This window comes from Callorhinus ursinus, unplaced genomic scaffold (genome assembly GCF_003265705.2).
Source record: "Callorhinus ursinus isolate GAN/ISIS: 27379988/994484 unplaced genomic scaffold, GSC_fseal_2.0 scaffold35, whole genome shotgun sequence".
NCBI lineage: Eukaryota > Metazoa > Chordata > Mammalia > Carnivora > Otariidae > Callorhinus > Callorhinus ursinus.
The window spans coordinates 4697715-4714749 of NW_027397097.1; the positions used below are offsets into that span (position 1 = coordinate 4697715).

Sequence of the window (17035 nt, forward strand, 5' to 3'; positions counted from 1 at the left end):
ACAAAGAAGCTCAATTCATACCCCCTCTTCCCCTCAGTGTGAGGATTTCTCACACCCTTCCATCATACACTGGATCTGATCTTTATTGTAAGGAGGGGTATCAGATTTTAGTAATGATACAAAAGCAGTAAAAAAAAATAATAATTTTGAGATTTATTCTATAGTATTCTTCTATTCATATCCAGAGACTCAATTTCAGGCCCAGAGTGAGTCACTGAAGAATTTTAATGAAATCAATGAGAATGTAACAGCATCATCATGTCCCATTGTGGGGCGTTAGAATCTAAAGCGAGTAATAACTAAATATGGTCAATGCTACCCCCACACAACAATCCCTCAAGAAGGGCCCTAGTGGAGACCGATGTACCTCCTCTCTCTGAATCCTGTTTTTCCTCCAGGCCTGGCATGGATCTCTAGTTCTTTGGTCAAACACTAGATGAAGTTGTAAGCTTATTCAGGGTTCTTGTAGAAAAAAAACATAAATCTTTGAATAATCAGCCCACCTAAGCTGTTCACCCCCCAAGAGGCCCTCAGGGAAGTGAGACCTAGACCACCTGCTAGAGTGGAGTTGCCCTCAGTCCACCTCATTTGGAGCCATGTGCTCATGGAGCAGGGAAGCAGGCACTCCTCCCTCACTTGCACTATTCATTTGTTTTTTTAAACGATTTTATTTATTCATTGAGAGAGAGAGTGCACGCACGTGAGCGTGGAGGGGAGGGGCAGAGAGAGAATCTCAAGCAGACTCTATCTGAGCTTGGAACTGAGCCTGAGGTGGGGTTCAATCCCACAACCAGAGCCAAAACCAAGAGTTGGCCACCCAACCAACTGAGCCACACAGGTACCCCCACTTGCACTTTTTTCTTGCCAAACTCCTCTAGTGGGAGCCAGGTTAGGTTCAAAGCTTTCTATGAGATTCTGCTGTTTGGGTCTTCAAGTGACTAAACTGTCTTCCAAAACCGTGCAGTGTATTTGTTCAACCAGGGCAAATCTCACCTTTAGTTTTCAGGAATTTCAGGATGGTACCCATGTGGTGCTCACAGAGCCCAGGCATGGCCTGCATGGGGCCATGAGGCCATATGTGTTCTCACACACATGGCTCCCTCTTACCAGTTCTGTGGACACTTCTGTGGCACCCTGGGCTCAACACAGTGAGCCTTGTCTACACTTCAAATACCCAGAGGGAGATTAAGTCACTCTCACAGTCCCTGCTTGGATTAGAGTTCAGTGTATTGTGACCACTATTATTTTTACGGTGTTATTTTGAGTAATACAATATCTTCTTCTAATGGTCTTAGATGAAATGTAAGGCATCATGGTAAAGACAAAGCCTTCCCTTGTGGGCTTCCTTCTGGAACCAGAAGGCAATACCCAGGCAGGCAGCTTCCTAGTGTCATTGGGGAAGGGTGCAGATGAGCGACCATGAAGACTCGAGCAGCATTTACCTGCCATGGTCTAGTGCTAAGCTTTGAGTCTCCAGAGCTTGGTTCAGAAATGGCACTTGCAAGCAAATTCATATAAACCATGCTACTAGGAAATGATCTAAAACCAGAATTCTGTGCATTGATTTGTTTGCTCATCAAACTTTTACTGACACTGAGCTTGAGCCAGGCCATATCCTAGGCTCTGGATATAATGAGCAAAACAGGCTTGGTCTTGGTGGTCTAGTAGGACATAAGCAGGTCATTCCAACCCAGTGAGATGAGGTGTTATGGTTATGGGAGCAACTAAGAGGAAGTGGATCTAACACGGGGAAGAAAAGAGCCAATAAAAGAACAGCATCACAGGAAAGAGAAGGCATGACCGTTAGAGAAAGATCTCAAAAGAAGAGAACTAAACTTGAACCAAAACACACAGGGGAGGTTGACCTTGCGCAAGAAGAGAGTCTCTTTCCTGAGCAGGGAGGGAGGGCCAAGGACACACACAATTATAGGATAGGTGAGCAGCAGTTTTTGCCTGTATAATTTACCCAGGGGCAAAGGGTTGGGAGGCAAGTTGACTGCTGAGAGTGAGGAAGAGGTTCTGATTTGGCAAGATTAGAGCAGGCAGTGTGGGAGAATGAGGGGCATACCTGAATGAGGAAATGTGCTGACCCCAGCATGCAAGGCTGCTGCTGTCCCATAGCGCCCACATGCCAAGTGAGGGTGCAGAGAAGTCAGATTCTCCAGGCTGGAGACTTTATCAGCCTGGCGCCACTGAATTAACAGACCGTGGAGCTGGATGAAGAAGGGAGTGAAGAGCATAGGGAGACAACACATGGAGAAGAAAGCCTGATCCTGGGTTCCTCATCTCAGTGAGGGTTGTCACCAAGCACCCACTGCTAGAGTCAGAGCCTGGGGTATCCTTCTCAATTCCCCCTCAACCTCAATGCATCACCAAGATATATAGGTCCATAGCCTACCTCTCTTTTTGGTTTATCCACTTCTTTTCATCTTCGCTGGTCCCTCTGCTCTGCTCCCCCCAGAACTCTGGTAATTCCATGATTATAGGACAGATCTTTGCATCAGAGTCCTTTTACTGCTGGGGAAAAGCTCAAATGGCTTCTAGGGCCAGACAATAAATGAGTGAAGCTGTCAGGGACTGTGGCACATTGGAAAGCCCTTCGCCATCTAACAGGGAAGGAGAGTGCTGCCATGAGGAAATGGGGGCCCAGTATTTTGCTAGATCTTTCTATATTTTTAAGAGAAGCTTAAAATAGTTTTATAGCAAAATTTCCTGATTTTTAAATGTAGGCAAACTATTCAAATTTAAAATAAAACTGTTCGTCACAGAAAAAGTTTTTCATTTCTTCTTTCTTTTATTCTTATTGTATCCATATGACATGATGGGTGTTAGCGGAAACTATCGTGGGCATCATTTCACAATATTTGTAAATCAAACCATCATGCTTGTGTGCCTTAAACTTATACAGTGATGTATGGCAATTCTTTCTCAATAAAACTGTTGTTGAGGTGTTTCAGAGTGAAGTGTGCTGATGTCTGCAACTTACTTTGAAATGCATCAAAAGATGCAGCCTTGGGTGGATAGAGGGATGGATAGATATGCGATAAGACAGCTATGGCGAAAATGTTAATTGGAGCACCTTGGTGATGCATATATACATAATTCTTTCAACTTTTCTGTATGCTTAAAATTTTCAAAATGTAAGGGGAACATTTTTTTAATGGAAAAATAATTGTGAGCCCATGAACCACTACTCTGTGACTTCTGCTACAAGTTTTAACAGACTTTATGAAAGTGAGGTAGAGGTAAATGAGTTCATAATATAGAGGGCATAGAACAATCCCTAGAATATTTAATAAATATTAGATATTAATACTGTCATCATTTGGGATGGAAGAAATGGACACAGATTAGAAGAGCTGGACCTAAATTAATTTCTTTGAGTGTAGAGTGTATGGACCAGGATTCCATGCTCTTGCTGTGTGAGCTTATACCTGTAATTTCCATCTCTGTGCCTCATGTTGCTCACCTTTAAGCTAACAAGATTTGGACTCTAGACTCCTCTGCAGTTCTGAAGTTCTGATTGATCTGCTCCCTTTCCCGTTTCTGCCTATAGGTGTCTCCATTACCCTTCTTTTTTCGCTTTAATGCCTTTCTAAAAACTACAATTCCCAGGAGCGCCTACAGGCGTCGACGTCGCGCAGTTCTTTGTCGTCGCTCGCGCCCTTTATACCTACTTCCGTCCAAGAGCAACTTCCTTTTCTTTCCGGGGCGCGCAGCGGCAAGATGGCGGTGCAAATTTCCAAGAAAAGGAAGGTGAGACACTGGGGCTCAGGTCCGGGGAACTGTGGCGGCGGGCGGGTTGGGGCTTGTGGAGAAGCCGTCGCGAGACCCACAGCTCCATGGCCTGCCTCGGGAAGCGGCTTGGGCCGCGTGGCATTCCCGCAGGCGGCGGATGGCGGTGGATTGAACGCGGGGCCCGAGCCGGGCGAGCGCAGTTCGGCGGCGGAAAGGGGCGAGAGTTTTCTGCTGCTTCTGGGCGAAGAGCAGAGATGAACACCGGGCGCCCCTCCTGCCCAGAACAAAGCGCTTGTGATCATTTCTTGGTCAACAAATAGCATTAGTAAACATGTGATATTTTGAGGGGTTGAGCCATTTCCCCTCACGTCTCACTGTGACTTTGGGAGCGGGAGGTAGCAGCGTATTCGTGTCTTCTTCGTGTCAGGGTGCGGCCTTCTGACCCCGCAGAGCTCAGTTGGGAAGGCTGCTGACGGTTTCTTACTCCGTCTGCACCCCAAGGAAACTCATGGGCTAATGGAGGGAGATCTGGAAAGAGCGCTTCATCAAGTTTTAACTTTTCGCTTTTCCGTGGGCAAGAACTGTGTAAAGTCCATTTGCGTTAGAAATAGGGAACTAACTTGTCATTTTGTGTGTACATGATATCGTGTTAATCCACATCCTTTCTCGAGTTAGGATTTACCAGCTTTTAAGACAGGAGTACTTTAAGGCAAGATAACATGGCTGGGAGTCTTCAGATGGTCCAAGTTGTGTCTGCAAGTGAGAGTACTTAAGTCAGTATATTCTCGTTAGTTACAAGGGTAGCATCTTGCTGTACTGAATGAATGAGTTGTGAATGTGCCATTTTAGGGCAACTTTTTGTTTAGCACGTGTAGGTACACATAACAAATCTTAAAAACCCTTCAATGAAGAGAAGATGACGAGTCTGACTGGAGGTATTATCTTTGCCAGGTGGCCTCTACTCCTTGCTGCGTTCTGTGGCGGTTTTAAGGGCCCTTGGGTTAAAGTAACTTCCAAAGGACGACCTAGAGGCATTTGTCTGAGAAGGGTTGCTAGATGAGTGTTGGAACAAAGGTAATAGAGTGATGATGGGTTATTTGTTCCAGGTGTTGAATTTTGATGAGCGTTGCATTGGCAGAAGGATGAGGCAGGAAAATGACCCTGCAACAGGTTCTAATGGTGAATTTTCCCTTTTGGTTAGTTTGTCGCTGATGGCATCTTCAAAGCTGAACTGAATGAGTTCCTCACTCGGGAGCTGGCTGAAGATGGCTACTCCGGGGTTGAGGTCCGAGTTACACCAACCAGGACAGAAATCATTATCTTGGCCACCAGGTGAAAACTCATTTTTTTGGCTATCACCTGTAATTGTTGTATATGCTAGGATGGTGTATTCTGTAAACTTAACGGGGACAACCAGTGTATTGGCCTTAGCAAACGTAAATTTTCTTTTTTCTTTTTTTAAGATTTTTTTTTTATTATTCATTTGAGAGCACAAGCGGGGGGTGGGGGTGGAGGGACTCAGGGAGAAGCGGACTCCCCATGAAGCAGGGAGCCCGATGCTGGGCTCTATCCCAGAGCTCTGGGATCATGACCTGAGCCAAAGGCAGACACTTAACCAACTGATCCACCCAGGTGCCCTGCAAATGTAAATTTTCTTAACTGTGTTTTAAATCTGACTCTAGTTCTTGTCATCCAAAATTTGTATTTTCTGTGAGATGAATGAGACTTTACTATCACATATATGTAAAACGTAAAGTCGTGTTTGGAATTTTGTGAGAGCTATATTGTCCGTTTTTGTTTTCTCAGGACGCAGAATGTTCTTGGTGAGAAGGGCCGGCGGATCCGGGAATTGACTGCTGTGGTTCAGAAGAGGTTTGGTTTCCCTGAGGGCAGTGTAGAGGTGAGTGAGTGTGGCTTATGCCAGAGATGACTGTGGACCTGGAAATGGTTATTTAGGATGGTACTTCCATAAACTGTTGTTGTCATGAAGACCTTAGTTATGATCACAGAGTATTACAAATGGATTGGTATTTTGTTGAAGTTACCTTAATAAGGAGTTGGCTTCCTTTTATAGTCCTTTTCTGCTCATTTCTCGTGGTTAAGGGATTTTTTTGTTTTCAACTTGGGAATAGTAATGGTATGGATTGGCTACCCCATCAGTTGGTACAGCTGTAGGAGCTAGGGATGGGAGGGCAATAAGAAATTGAGATTATGTCGCAAAGTGTAGGCTATACGTGGGTAATAGAAGTGTTTTAGTACTTGAGGGATGCCATAGTGATACATGCTTGTATGATGAGTGAAGTGATTTTTTTACTGAAAACACTGGGGAAAGTTAACAGGTTTAAGGGTGTGCCCTGTTTCCTTCTTAAAGCTTTATGCCGAAAAGGTGGCCACAAGAGGTCTGTGTGCCATTGCCCAGGCAGAATCTCTGCGTTACAAACTCCTAGGAGGCCTTGCTGTGCGGAGGTAAGTGTCCTGAGACTTGATAATTTTAAAGAGTGGTCAGCGCCATAAGGGGAGTACTCTTCTTGGTGCTTTGGGAATAGAACAACTCCAGGGAGGGGAGATTAGGATTCCTGTTGAAGTTACTCGGCTCCTTTAAGTGTGGGGATTGTAAAGAGATAACACATAGTCCTGATGGGAAGAGCTTATCTGTGAGCAGTATGTAGGTGATGTGAGCAGGGGTGGACTATAAAGGGCATGAGGTAGCTAGATTGGCTCTGGAGCTGGGCCTACTGATGAGAGTTCAGTAGGAGTTCTTTGTGCAATTTCATTATTGTGAAGTAATTGGAATGCTTTGCCTGGGTGTATGAAATTTAGTTGGTACTTCCTGCAGAGCCCTGGGAGGTTTTTCAGCAGGGGAAGGACATGAGAACTGTGCTTTAGGAAGGTTGACCTGGTGGGGAGATGGGTGGTAGGAAAGGCTGTAGGTAGGGACAAATAAGAAAGATTGTCTCCTTTGAACGTCAGCTACCCCGCTTAGAACCATGGTCCTCAAAAGCTTGGCCAGCATCACTGCCAGCGTCAGAGGACTTACTAAAAATAAAAATTCTCAGTCTCCACCCACTGAAATGGAAAGTGCGGGTGTGGCCCAGCAACCCGGTCCAGGTGGTTTTTGTACACACTGAAGTTTGACTTGGAAGTTCTGAGACCTACCTAAACCACCCTTGGATCTCCTCTTTGTAAATGGGGGTCATTATATCCACCTCTCCTTTTTGTGGTGATTAAATGAGATGATGCGAAGGAGCTGGAGCCTAGAGTGGTGGGTCCTCCTGTACTTTCCCTGTTGAAGGTGGCAGCTAGCTGTTAGTATGTCCTAGGGTATACAGTAATAAATGAGTTGGAGGACATGATATTTTAAGGCTTAATGTCTGTTTTATAGGCCTAGAAATCCTTTCCTAGCACTTTAGTCAAGAGAGCTAGTAGCCTGCATTTAGTACAGTTCCTAATAAATGTGAATTCTGGAGGTTGAGGAGTATTTAGTAAACTATAAAGGGGCCACTCAGTGACTGAGCTACTTCTGGGTTCTTACTGATTGCTTACCTGATTGTGAAATGCTGCATTTGCAGAGATGGACTGGACAATCTATGCCTGAGTTATACCACCCCCACCATTTAATTGCCAGTTTAGGGGCACCTGGGTGGCTCAGTCAGTTAAGCATCCGACTCTTGGTTTTGGTTCAGGTTATGATCTAAGGGTCATTAGGTTGAGACCCACGTCCAGTTCTGTGCTGTGTATGGAGCCTGTTTAAGATTCCCCCCCATTTGTGAGTGCCTTCTCCTAAATTAATAAAATAAAAATAAGAGTAAATCTTGAGTCTATAATTGCTTGCTTAATTGGCCTGGTGTGAGGCCTCAACTTCACAGGTGTTTTTGTTGTATTTTAATCTTGAGGTGATTCTAATGTGCAACCAAGGTTGGGAAGCACTTAGAAGGAATTGGCATATTCCCTGAGGAGTCAGCTTGAGATGAGGTGTGATGGGGCTGAAGGAGAATTGCCAGGCTCTGGTCATATTTATTCTCCATTAAGGGAACACTGAAGATAGTGCAGACTAGTGAGTCTTGTGTTTTTGTTCTTTTTAACGTGATGGTGTGGGGTAGGCTCGAACAGTCTTGTCTTTGGTGATAACAGGTGGATATCTGTCTCTTGTTCTCCCAAAGGGCCTGCTATGGTGTGCTGCGGTTCATCATGGAGAGTGGGGCCAAAGGCTGTGAGGTTGTGGTGTCTGGGAAACTCCGAGGACAGAGGGCTAAATCCATGAAGTTTGTGGATGGCCTGATGATTCACAGTGGGGACCCTGTTAACTACTACGTTGACACTGCTGTGCGCCATGTTCTGCTCAGACAGGGTGAGCAGCTGGGAGTGCTGGGGGCAAAGGGCCTTTAGATAGATGTGGTTTTTCATGCACACCTCAGTGTTGGGCAATTCATTTTGGGAGTAGCAGAGCATGTTTATACTTCACTTGGGTTTATTGATGAGCTGTACTGAATTATAAGAATTGCTGAGATCAGTCAGCTCTTTGCTCGTCTCAGCCACCTGTGTACCCTTCAGTGATGACACGATGACGAGTCAGAAAGGTCACATCCTGCTCTTGGTCCTTGTCAGTGCCACGTTCTGTGGTGCTGTGCATGGGTTCCTTTTGCAAAAGTGTCCTGTTCATTGATTGATTAGAGGCATTTGTCTGAGAAGGGACCAGACCCAAGGGTGCTTGAGTAACCTGTTGTCTTCCTTCTGCTGTATCCTATCGTGGGACCGGGGCAACCACAGCTAGATTCTGATTACAGTATCTTCTAGGTGTGCTGGGCATCAAAGTGAAGATCATGCTTCCCTGGGACCCAAGTGGTAAGATTGGCCCTAAGAAGCCTCTGCCAGATCATGTGAGCATCGTGGAACCCAAAGATGAGATACTGCCCACCACCCCCATCTCGGAACAGAAGGGTGGGAAGCCAGAGCCGCCTGCTATGCCGCAGCCAGTACCCACAGCATAACAGGTGAGTCTCTAGGGGCCTTTTGGGGTGAAATAGGACCCCTTTCCCTTGTCTTCTACAAATAGTATATCCCATACTGTGGTAAGCACTTAATACATAAACGTTGGACTATACTTGCTTTACAACACAGCTTGGAGCCAGGGGCCCATTTAACCAGGGATTCTGTAGGGACGGGTATTTGCCTTGGTCTCCTGAGAAGTTCCTATGTTTACCACTGTGTTTGAAACAAGATTTTTCCTTTTATTTGCTTAAAATCAGGGCACTCTGTTAGTAATCAATTACCTGTTCTTCAGCAGCCCCTTAAGCAGTTAAAACAGTAACACCAAGGCTTTTCTATGCCCAGTACTTTTTGTTTGTTTCTAGGTGTTCTGTGTGTGTATATTTTTCATGCAAATTCTAAATGGGAAATGAAAGAACCCAATATTCAGGTGAAGATTCTCTTCTTACTGTTGTGCTTTATTTGGTTTCAGGGTCTCTTTGGCAGCTGGATCTGGAGACTGGATTTTAATCTGTAAAGACCTTTAATAAAATCTTTGAGAAAGACACATGGCGTGAATAGACTATGTCCACATTTGGTCTGAGAATTCTCTTTCCCCCAAGGGAACATTTCTTGATTTTTTTTCAGGGCTGCCTGGCTCACTTTCCCTGCCTGCTTTCCCTGAAATCCTTGGTTTCAGCTGTGTTTGTGAGGCGAGAGCAAGAACAGGAGGAACAGAGCTAACCAGAGTGATATCCTGTAAATCTGGTGAAAGCAAAGGCTGATTGCTAACGACAGCACCTTGAGAAGGGCTGAGCGTGAGGTGGTTTTGAGTAGACAAGCTGGTGTTGGGGGGCCTCAGTACTGCACACTGAGATCTGCACACAAAGTGAGATTTGAGTGCCTTGAATAAATGATTTCTGTGCCCACCCCCAAATCTAATGCAATACAGGCAATTGTCATAAAGTTTTATTTATCCCTTCTGGATAAAACGAATGGCATTTTGCAATTTTACTGAAAAGTGCTTGAGCTAGACTGCTTAATTCTTGTATTTCTGGACTTCTGTAGTTCAGTTGTGAGGGGATTTTCTGTTGTGAAAGTAGTTCAGCTAGTATGAGCATCCGGAATACTGGGTGCTGGAAACCGGTTAAGGCAGTCCTGGTCATGTGAGACCTCAGTGTCTGGTACTAGCACAGCCAGTCAGGTCTTTGTGCATCAGATTATGTGATTGTTTAAATTCCTTCCTTTCAGTCTACTTAAAACTGGAAGTTGGTGTGTTGGATTCAGAAGTGCTGTTACTGTCCCACCAGGGGGTGCTATAGCAGGAACTAGGCACCAAAAGTAATAGCTTGGGGAAGGAAAGTAAAACTCACTGAATTAGCATGCACCTGTGGAAAACTATGCAAATTAGTGTGCACGTGTAAAGTTTGTTACCAAACATGAGCACCCCTGGATAGCCATTACTCAGGTAAAGAAAAGGAGAGGCTTTGGGGTATTTTTTTAGCCATTTCAAAAAACCACATGAAATAAATGCAGAGCTTAGGTAAGCACTAACGACAGCCCCATGAAGAAATGCAGGTTACCCTAAACGATGTTACCACCACCCCTGGACTTCAGTGAGTTTTTCTACTGCCTCCTTTCCTTTGTGTCAGTCCCTTTGAAGTTCAAAGTTTCAGGTATGAATATTTGGCTAGTCCTGTGTCCAGTCCAGCTGCTGGAAGTGGGGAGAAAGATAGCTAGCCCCTTTGATTTCCATAGTAGAGGTGGGGCCCAGACTTGCACAGTGCTCTCCCTCCCCCCAGTAGGTGAGGTTTTGATCCTGGGCAGCCAAAACTTGTGGAATGGCCCTTGGAACCCACTGGTGGAAATCTGGCTCATGGCAACATGGAAGCAAATGCTATCCCTTCGTGGACTTCACCAAAAGGTAACTGTCAAGCTCTAAAGAGTTAAGTTCTAGTCATTAGGATTCCAGGCACCGGGACAGGGGCTTCAAGCAGGAGCTGGTAGACTAGCTTGCCCAGGCAAGGAAAGAATAGCTGCTGGGATGTGAGAACTTGGAAATAGGCCCAGGGGCCTAGCAAGGGCCCAGGACCAATGGATAGCACTGTTAATGGAGAAGCAGGAGAAGTACAGAAACTGGTGGCATCAGAGGGCAATGGGTAGAAGGTGTCTTGGGGCGTGGGGATCTGCCTCCAGATAGAATCTTCCCTCTGGAGCCCACAGCAGGGTGATAATGGGGTCAGCCAACCCTCTAACTGGGAGATTAGGCAAAGGCTATGGGAATGTTCAAGCCTGGTGGGGTGGAGGATACCTTTCTCTGCAGAGTGCTTTAAAAAGGAGCCTTGAGAGGTGGTGGGGAGAAGCTAGGCTTTGCAATCAGACCTGGGTTCAAACGTGACAGCACTGATCTACCGAGGTTGAGTCTTTCCGATCCTCAGTATCTCAAGGGGCTGTTGGGAGTTAAGGAAGACCTATTAATTCCTGTCTGTAGTGTTTATCATCGAGTATATTATCTCTCAGGACAAAGGCTAAGAGCCCAGGCCTTCCAGCTAGACTCTGGATTCAAAACCGGGTTCACAACTCCGCAGTATGAGCATGGGGGCATCAAACATCTCTGAGCCTCTGCTCATCTGCCTATGATTTCATAGCACAGTGCCTGACCCATAGGAAGTCCTCAGTAAATGTTAGATGTTACTGTTGAGTACTTCAGCATATCTTCTTGGGAATCAATAGCTTAACTTCATGGTATTGGATTCTCCCCAACCTAACCATAAGGGCTCTGACCATAGAAACCGTGCTTTCTGCTTCTGTTGTGAAGTGGGCATCGCTGGTCAGGTGTCACTACCCCATTTTACAGGTGGTGAATTTGGCCTCTTAACCATGCCATGTTCCACCTAGTGAATGTTTCTGAGCTCCAGTGCTGCTGTTTCTAAGTGTAGCTGCTTCATGTTCATGGGCAGGAAAGCAAGTATCTGAGGGTCAACGTTTTCAACATCAAAAGATAGTTTTTCTTACTATTTTTTTTTCCTCAGGAACATGAGACTTTGATGTTACTTTATCTACAAAACAAACCACTTCCCTATTTGTTATTGGTTGAAACTACATGTGTAACTTGATAAGCAACATGACCTTGGTGAGAAGATAATTGTTACATGCCCCGACCTTACTGTAAACACTTCATTAATTTTCTCAACATCCCTGTAATGGACTAGTTCCATTACTAGCTTCATTTTATAGCAACTTTAACCCACATCATACATCTTAGCAGAATGTGTGATTTCTCTTAGGCGTTGGAAAATACTTAGAATATCTCACAGTCCCTACTTCTGGTTTGAGAACAAATATGGAGCCCTAGGTTGGGAACAACTTACCTGATTCTAAACCCTCATTTTTACAAATAAAGAGTCCCAGTGGCTCTGAAATTCAAATGAGACCACGCCTCTGCTGCCCAGTCCTGCGTTGTACTAGTAGCTCAGCCAGCCAGGTGCAGCTGGGCCTTTGTCCACTGATGGGAGTGCTGCTGCGATGGGTTCATCCCCCGCCTTCACCTTCACTGGCTGGCCAGGGACTGCCCCCATGATCAGCCTGCTCCCACCAGTCTTTTGTGTGGTGAGCCAGAGGAGCTGGACCCTTTGAATCCCAAATTGCTGAGAGAGGATAGGGCTCCCCTGGCCTTTAAGAATAGTTTTGCTTTTTGGAGGAGAGGGAGGGCACAGACCCAGCAATAGGGCAGCTTCCCCTTCAGGGTTGGGAGGGCAGAGGTGATGGATCTTTACTCAACTGGTTTTCCCCCAATACAACAGGAAAAGTAGCCATCGCTATTTACCATCTGGGTCCAATAGACACCCTACGTTTAAATTTTGTCACTTTAATTTACAGAAGTAAAAGGGAAAGTGGAAAACCATTTTATAAATTTTACAAGTATTCAAACAAGTATTTAAAAATACTAAAATTTGGGGGCACCTGGGTGGCTCAGTCAGTTAAGCTACTGCCTTTGGCTCATGTCATGATCCTGGGGTCCTGGGATGGAGTCCCGCATGGGGCTCCCTGCTCAGCGGGGAGCCTGCTTCTCCCTCTCCTGCTCCCCCAGCTTTTGTGCTCACTCGCTTGCTCTGTGTCAAATAAATAAAATCTTAAAAAAAAAAATACTAAAATTTTAGCAAGCAGTAACAGCACCATTCTGAATATACTAAAAAACATTGAATTCATACCCTTCAAATGGGTGGGTTTTATGGGTTGTGAATTACAGTTTTATTAACTGTCATTCATATATTCATGAAAATAGGTACTTGTATACATGTCTGTGTGTGTGTATATATATGAATTAAAACAGCAATTTCATATTTTCCTTGCCTGGAAATACCCAAAAAGAGCACCATCCCTTGAATGCAGTTAAATGCTCATCCATGTGTGCAGCTGGAATGTATTCATCTTACAACTACTGATCCCAGATCTCAAATATATCTCTAGTAGGCTCAAGCTTACTGCTTCTGGGGTTTTGGTTTTGGTTTTGTTTAGTTTTGCACTTGCATTGTTAACATGGACTACTTGAAAAATTTTTGATGGCTCATGATGTTGAAGAGAGGACATTTTCTTTTTTCTTTTTATTTTTTTAAAATTTTTTATTGTTACGTTATCACCATACATTACATCGTTTTTGATGTAGTGTTCCATGATTCATTGTGCATAACACCCAGTGCTCCACGCAGAATGTGCCCTCCTTAATATCCATCACCAGGCTAACCCATCCCCCCACCCCCCTCCCCTCCAGAACCCTCAGTTTGTTTTTCAGAGTCCATGGTCTCTCTTGGATGGTTCTTCTCCCCCTCCGACTTACTCCCCTTCATTCTTCCCCTCCTGCTATCTTCTTTTTTTTTCTTAACATATATTGCATTTGTTTCAGAGGTACAGATCTGTGATTCAACAGTCTTGCACAGTTCACAGCGCTCACCATAGCACATACCCTCCCCAATGTCTATCACCCAGCCACCCCATCCCTCCCACCCCCCACCACTCCAGCAACCCTCAGTTTGTTTCCTGAGATTAAGAATTCCTCATATCAGTGAGGTCATATGATACATGTCTTTCTCTGATTGAGGACAGTCATTTTCTTTGCTCCGTAATTTTAAAACATTTTTGATTTTGGATTTATAAAGATCAATTTGAAAGACCAATCTAATGAATTTAAAAAATATCTACAGCATCTGTTTCCCTATAGTCACCTGAGTACACAACTGCCTCAGCATGTCTCCACTTACAAACTATAACAAACATATCAAGTAAATTTTGGGGCATAGGCATCATAAAAGATGAATACTGTACAAAATAGGATGGTACGGGTCTTTGTCAAAAAATATTGTGTGATGAAATCCTCCCTGTTGAATGATTTAAAATGCCATATTTCCTTTGTTTTTAGAAATGCGTTGTTTACTCACCAATTCTTGAGTTTAAGAAAATTCATGTAGGAAAGATTTTGTTTATATGACCAATTTCCCCATCCTCAGACTAGAGTGCTACCGTGTGTCTCTGCGTTCATTTTCTGATTTGTCTGTATTAAGTGAAAGATCGTCTGTCCACTCTCTTCTGTCATTTTGGGTGGAAAATGAAAAATCCTGAATTCTCAGCCGTCTCTGGACTTCTTATACCTTCTTGAAAGATGATCTGTAGTACTTTAGGGAATACAGTATGGAAACTGAAGGATGATGTGATAGTGATGGTGTATTCACTATTTCATCTTCTGGGAAATACCATCCTTCCATTTTATCATCATAATCTTGTTTGGGAATAACTGTTGAGTAACATGAAATGATTTTTAGGATGATGAAATAGCAAAGTTTTTCAAGATAGAGGAAAATAAATTCATTATGATCTCATAATGTATTTTAGATTTATACAAGAATCTAATGAATCCATATGGTGATTGTAAGATAGAATGAGTATTATGTCTTTTTTGAAAGGTAAGTAAATTTCTCACTGTTTCTGTTTTGTTTAGAAGCCCACTAAGCATAACAGTCCTAAAACATCAATCTTAGAAATAGAACTTCTCAAAAACGAAACTCAGAAACTAAATTTGGGTTCAGTGGCTTCTGATGGCATATGAAGAGTTAAGTGTGTTCTCAGCTGGGGAGAGTATGGCAAACCCATGTGACTAAGGAGTCATATACTCAGAACTTGTGGTCTGGTTTCCTGTTGGAAAGCAACAGTCCCTCTCATTCAGCAGGCAGCCCAGGTAGGGCAAAGAGCAGTGGGCTAGGAGCCAGGGAAGCCCTCCATATATGGTCTTGGTCAAACCCACAGTCCTAGGAAATTAGGACACATGGGTGTATAACTTTTGCTTTGTATCATGTTCTGTGAGCCTCACCAGGGAGATGAACCATGTCTCCCCCTCATCCACCTGGAAGCCCCTAAAGGCAGGGACCAAATCCTATGAGGCTGGGATTTCCCAGGGTGGAAATGATGTAGTAGCGCCCCCCCTCCCCTCCAATTCCGTGGTTTCATTTTCTGCAATTTCAGTTACCTGAGATCAGCCGCGTTCTGGAAGCGGATGATCCTCCTTCTGACTTAGGTCAGTAGTAGCCTAATGCTGCATCATGATGTCTGTGTCATTCACCTGATTTTATCTCATCCTGTAGGCATTTTACCATCTCACATCATCACAAGAAGAAGGTAAGTATAGTTCAAAAAGGTATTTTGAGGGAGCCCACATTCATATAACTTTTATTATAGTGTATTTTGTTAATTATTTTTAATCTATTATTACTGTGCCTAATTTATAAATTAAACTTTATCCTAGTTAACGTATGTATGTATAAGAAACAGTGTGTGCAGGGTTTGCTACCACCTATGGTTTCAGGCATCTGCTGGGGGTCTTGGGATGCATCCCCCACAGAGAAGAGAGGACTACTGTATTTTCTACTTCTGAGTAACTCATGTGCTACCCTCAACACTGTTTTCTCAGATTAACTTTCTCAGATTAGCAGAGCCTGGGTGAGGCTGCATGGAGAGAGCAGGCTTTGGAGATAGCTGGACCCAGGCTGGAATCCTGGCTCTGCCACCACTCACTAGACCGATGACATTAGTAGACAAATCACTTCACAACTCTTGAGTCTCTATTTCCTCACTGGTTAAGTGGGGCGGTAGTACTTACCTCACAGGTATTATAAAATAGAAATCCAGGAAACTTTGATATAGCATACAGAGGTGGGGGCAGGGTGGGCTTTTGTTCCAGGCACTGGGGGATAGAGAAATAAAGCTGACATCTTTTCTGCCTCAAGAAGCATCCTATGGGTATGTCAGGGAAGACTAGAGATGTCATATATAAAGGCCTGGCCATATGCCTGGTGGTAAAAGGGGGGCAGATTAGGAAGGGCATAAGGAGAGAGTAGTCAGCTCTGGAGTAGAGGGTGTCAGATCTGTCCGGGCAGAGAGAGCAGTAAAGGCCATGGGCACTTGGACGGGAGAGCATGAATGGATATTGTTGGGGAAATGGGGTGGTCTACTTGGCACACAGGAAGTGCCCAGCCCAGGTGAGGTGCCCATGTTGTCAGGATCTTACCCTGAATCTGCCCCTACCTTCTCCACTCAGGCTTTTGCTTGGGTGGTCAAACAATGCAGCACCTTTTTTGCTTTGTCCTGGGTGTTATCCACGGGGTGGGGACAGGCAGGCTCTGAGGGGCTGGGCCTCCCACTACTCCCCTCCCCTCCCCTTTGCCATGATCAGCTGTGTCCAGATGGTCACAGGCTTCCTAATCTGAGATAATCAGAGGGTAGCAGCTCAGCTGGACCCAGGCCTTTGTGCTAGGCTGTGATGGGCCAGCCCCAGCTGGAGAGACCCCACAGATAGGGCCCTGGGGCTTTGGAAGACAGGGAGGGGCATGGGGCTGTGCTGGAGGGGATGCAAGGAGCAGATGATAGCTCTTCAAAAGGCAATCTGAGTGCACATGATGGGGACCCCAGATGGGACCTGGCCAGCTCCTCTGGGCCTCAGAAACACAAGCATAGGATCTGAACCCTCTGGGTCTCTGACAGAATATGTGACATCTTTTGTCCCCCCCTTTCCCCTGAGCTCATCCCTCCCCCTCTGTTTTATGTTGCTGCCTGTAGAGCCTCAGGCCACCCGGGTGCTTATGATGGCTCGTGCCCCCTGGTGATGTTGGGGAGCTCACAGGTCCAGGTGCAGAGCTGGGCTGGCTGGGTTCTCCAGCCTGGGGCTCTCTGGTGCCTACCGCCCTGGGCCTGCAGCTTGCTGTGAGCCTTGGCCTCAGGGCTGCTCGGTGTCCCACAACTGTTTTCTGTTTCGTTTCTGCTTCTCTGATGAGGCAGGGAGGCCTAC

At 45.0% G+C, this 17035-nt stretch overlaps 1 protein-coding gene and 2 non-coding genes across 4 annotated transcripts; all 3 read left to right on the forward strand.

Annotated features, from left to right (window-relative positions):
• The first annotated feature begins 3648 nt into the window (after window positions 1-3648).
• Window positions 3649-9271, forward strand: RPS3 (ribosomal protein S3). 2 transcript variants are annotated; one of them, XM_025894223.2, is made up of 7 exons: window positions 3649-3756; window positions 4940-5070; window positions 5545-5638; window positions 6110-6204; window positions 7899-8086; window positions 8533-8729; window positions 9197-9271. In XM_025894223.2, exons 1-6 carry the CDS (start codon window positions 3727-3729, stop codon window positions 8724-8726), a joined length of 732 nt encoding a protein of 243 aa, XP_025750008.1. In that variant the 5' UTR covers window positions 3649-3726; the 3' UTR covers window positions 8727-8729; window positions 9197-9271. The 2 variants fall into 2 exon arrangements, with proteins under 2 accessions (XP_025750008.1, XP_073735828.1); XM_073879727.1 differs by lacking the exon at window positions 4940-5070 and having other exon boundaries at window positions 3738-3756.
• On the forward strand, window positions 4639-4786 carry LOC112806388 (small nucleolar RNA SNORD15). The gene has a single exon (XR_003203855.1). It is a non-coding gene; the product is annotated as a small nucleolar RNA SNORD15 (small nucleolar RNA).
• On the forward strand, window positions 8284-8428 carry LOC112806387 (small nucleolar RNA SNORD15). The gene has a single exon (XR_003203854.1). It is a non-coding gene; the product is annotated as a small nucleolar RNA SNORD15 (small nucleolar RNA).
• Window positions 9272-17035: the final 7764 nt, after the last annotated feature.

Bases quoted from the DNA above. Each gene is read 5' to 3' on its own strand.
- RPS3 (XM_025894223.2), top strand. From the start codon at position 3,727: ATGGCGGTGCAAATTTCCAAGAAAAGGAAG. The intron at 3,757-4,939 runs GTGAGACACTGG...CCTTTTGGTTAG, and splicing joins AAATTTCCAAGAAAAGGAAG to TTTGTCGCTGATGGCATCTT. The intron at 5,639-6,109 runs GTGAGTGAGTGT...TCCTTCTTAAAG, and splicing joins TCCCTGAGGGCAGTGTAGAG to CTTTATGCCGAAAAGGTGGC.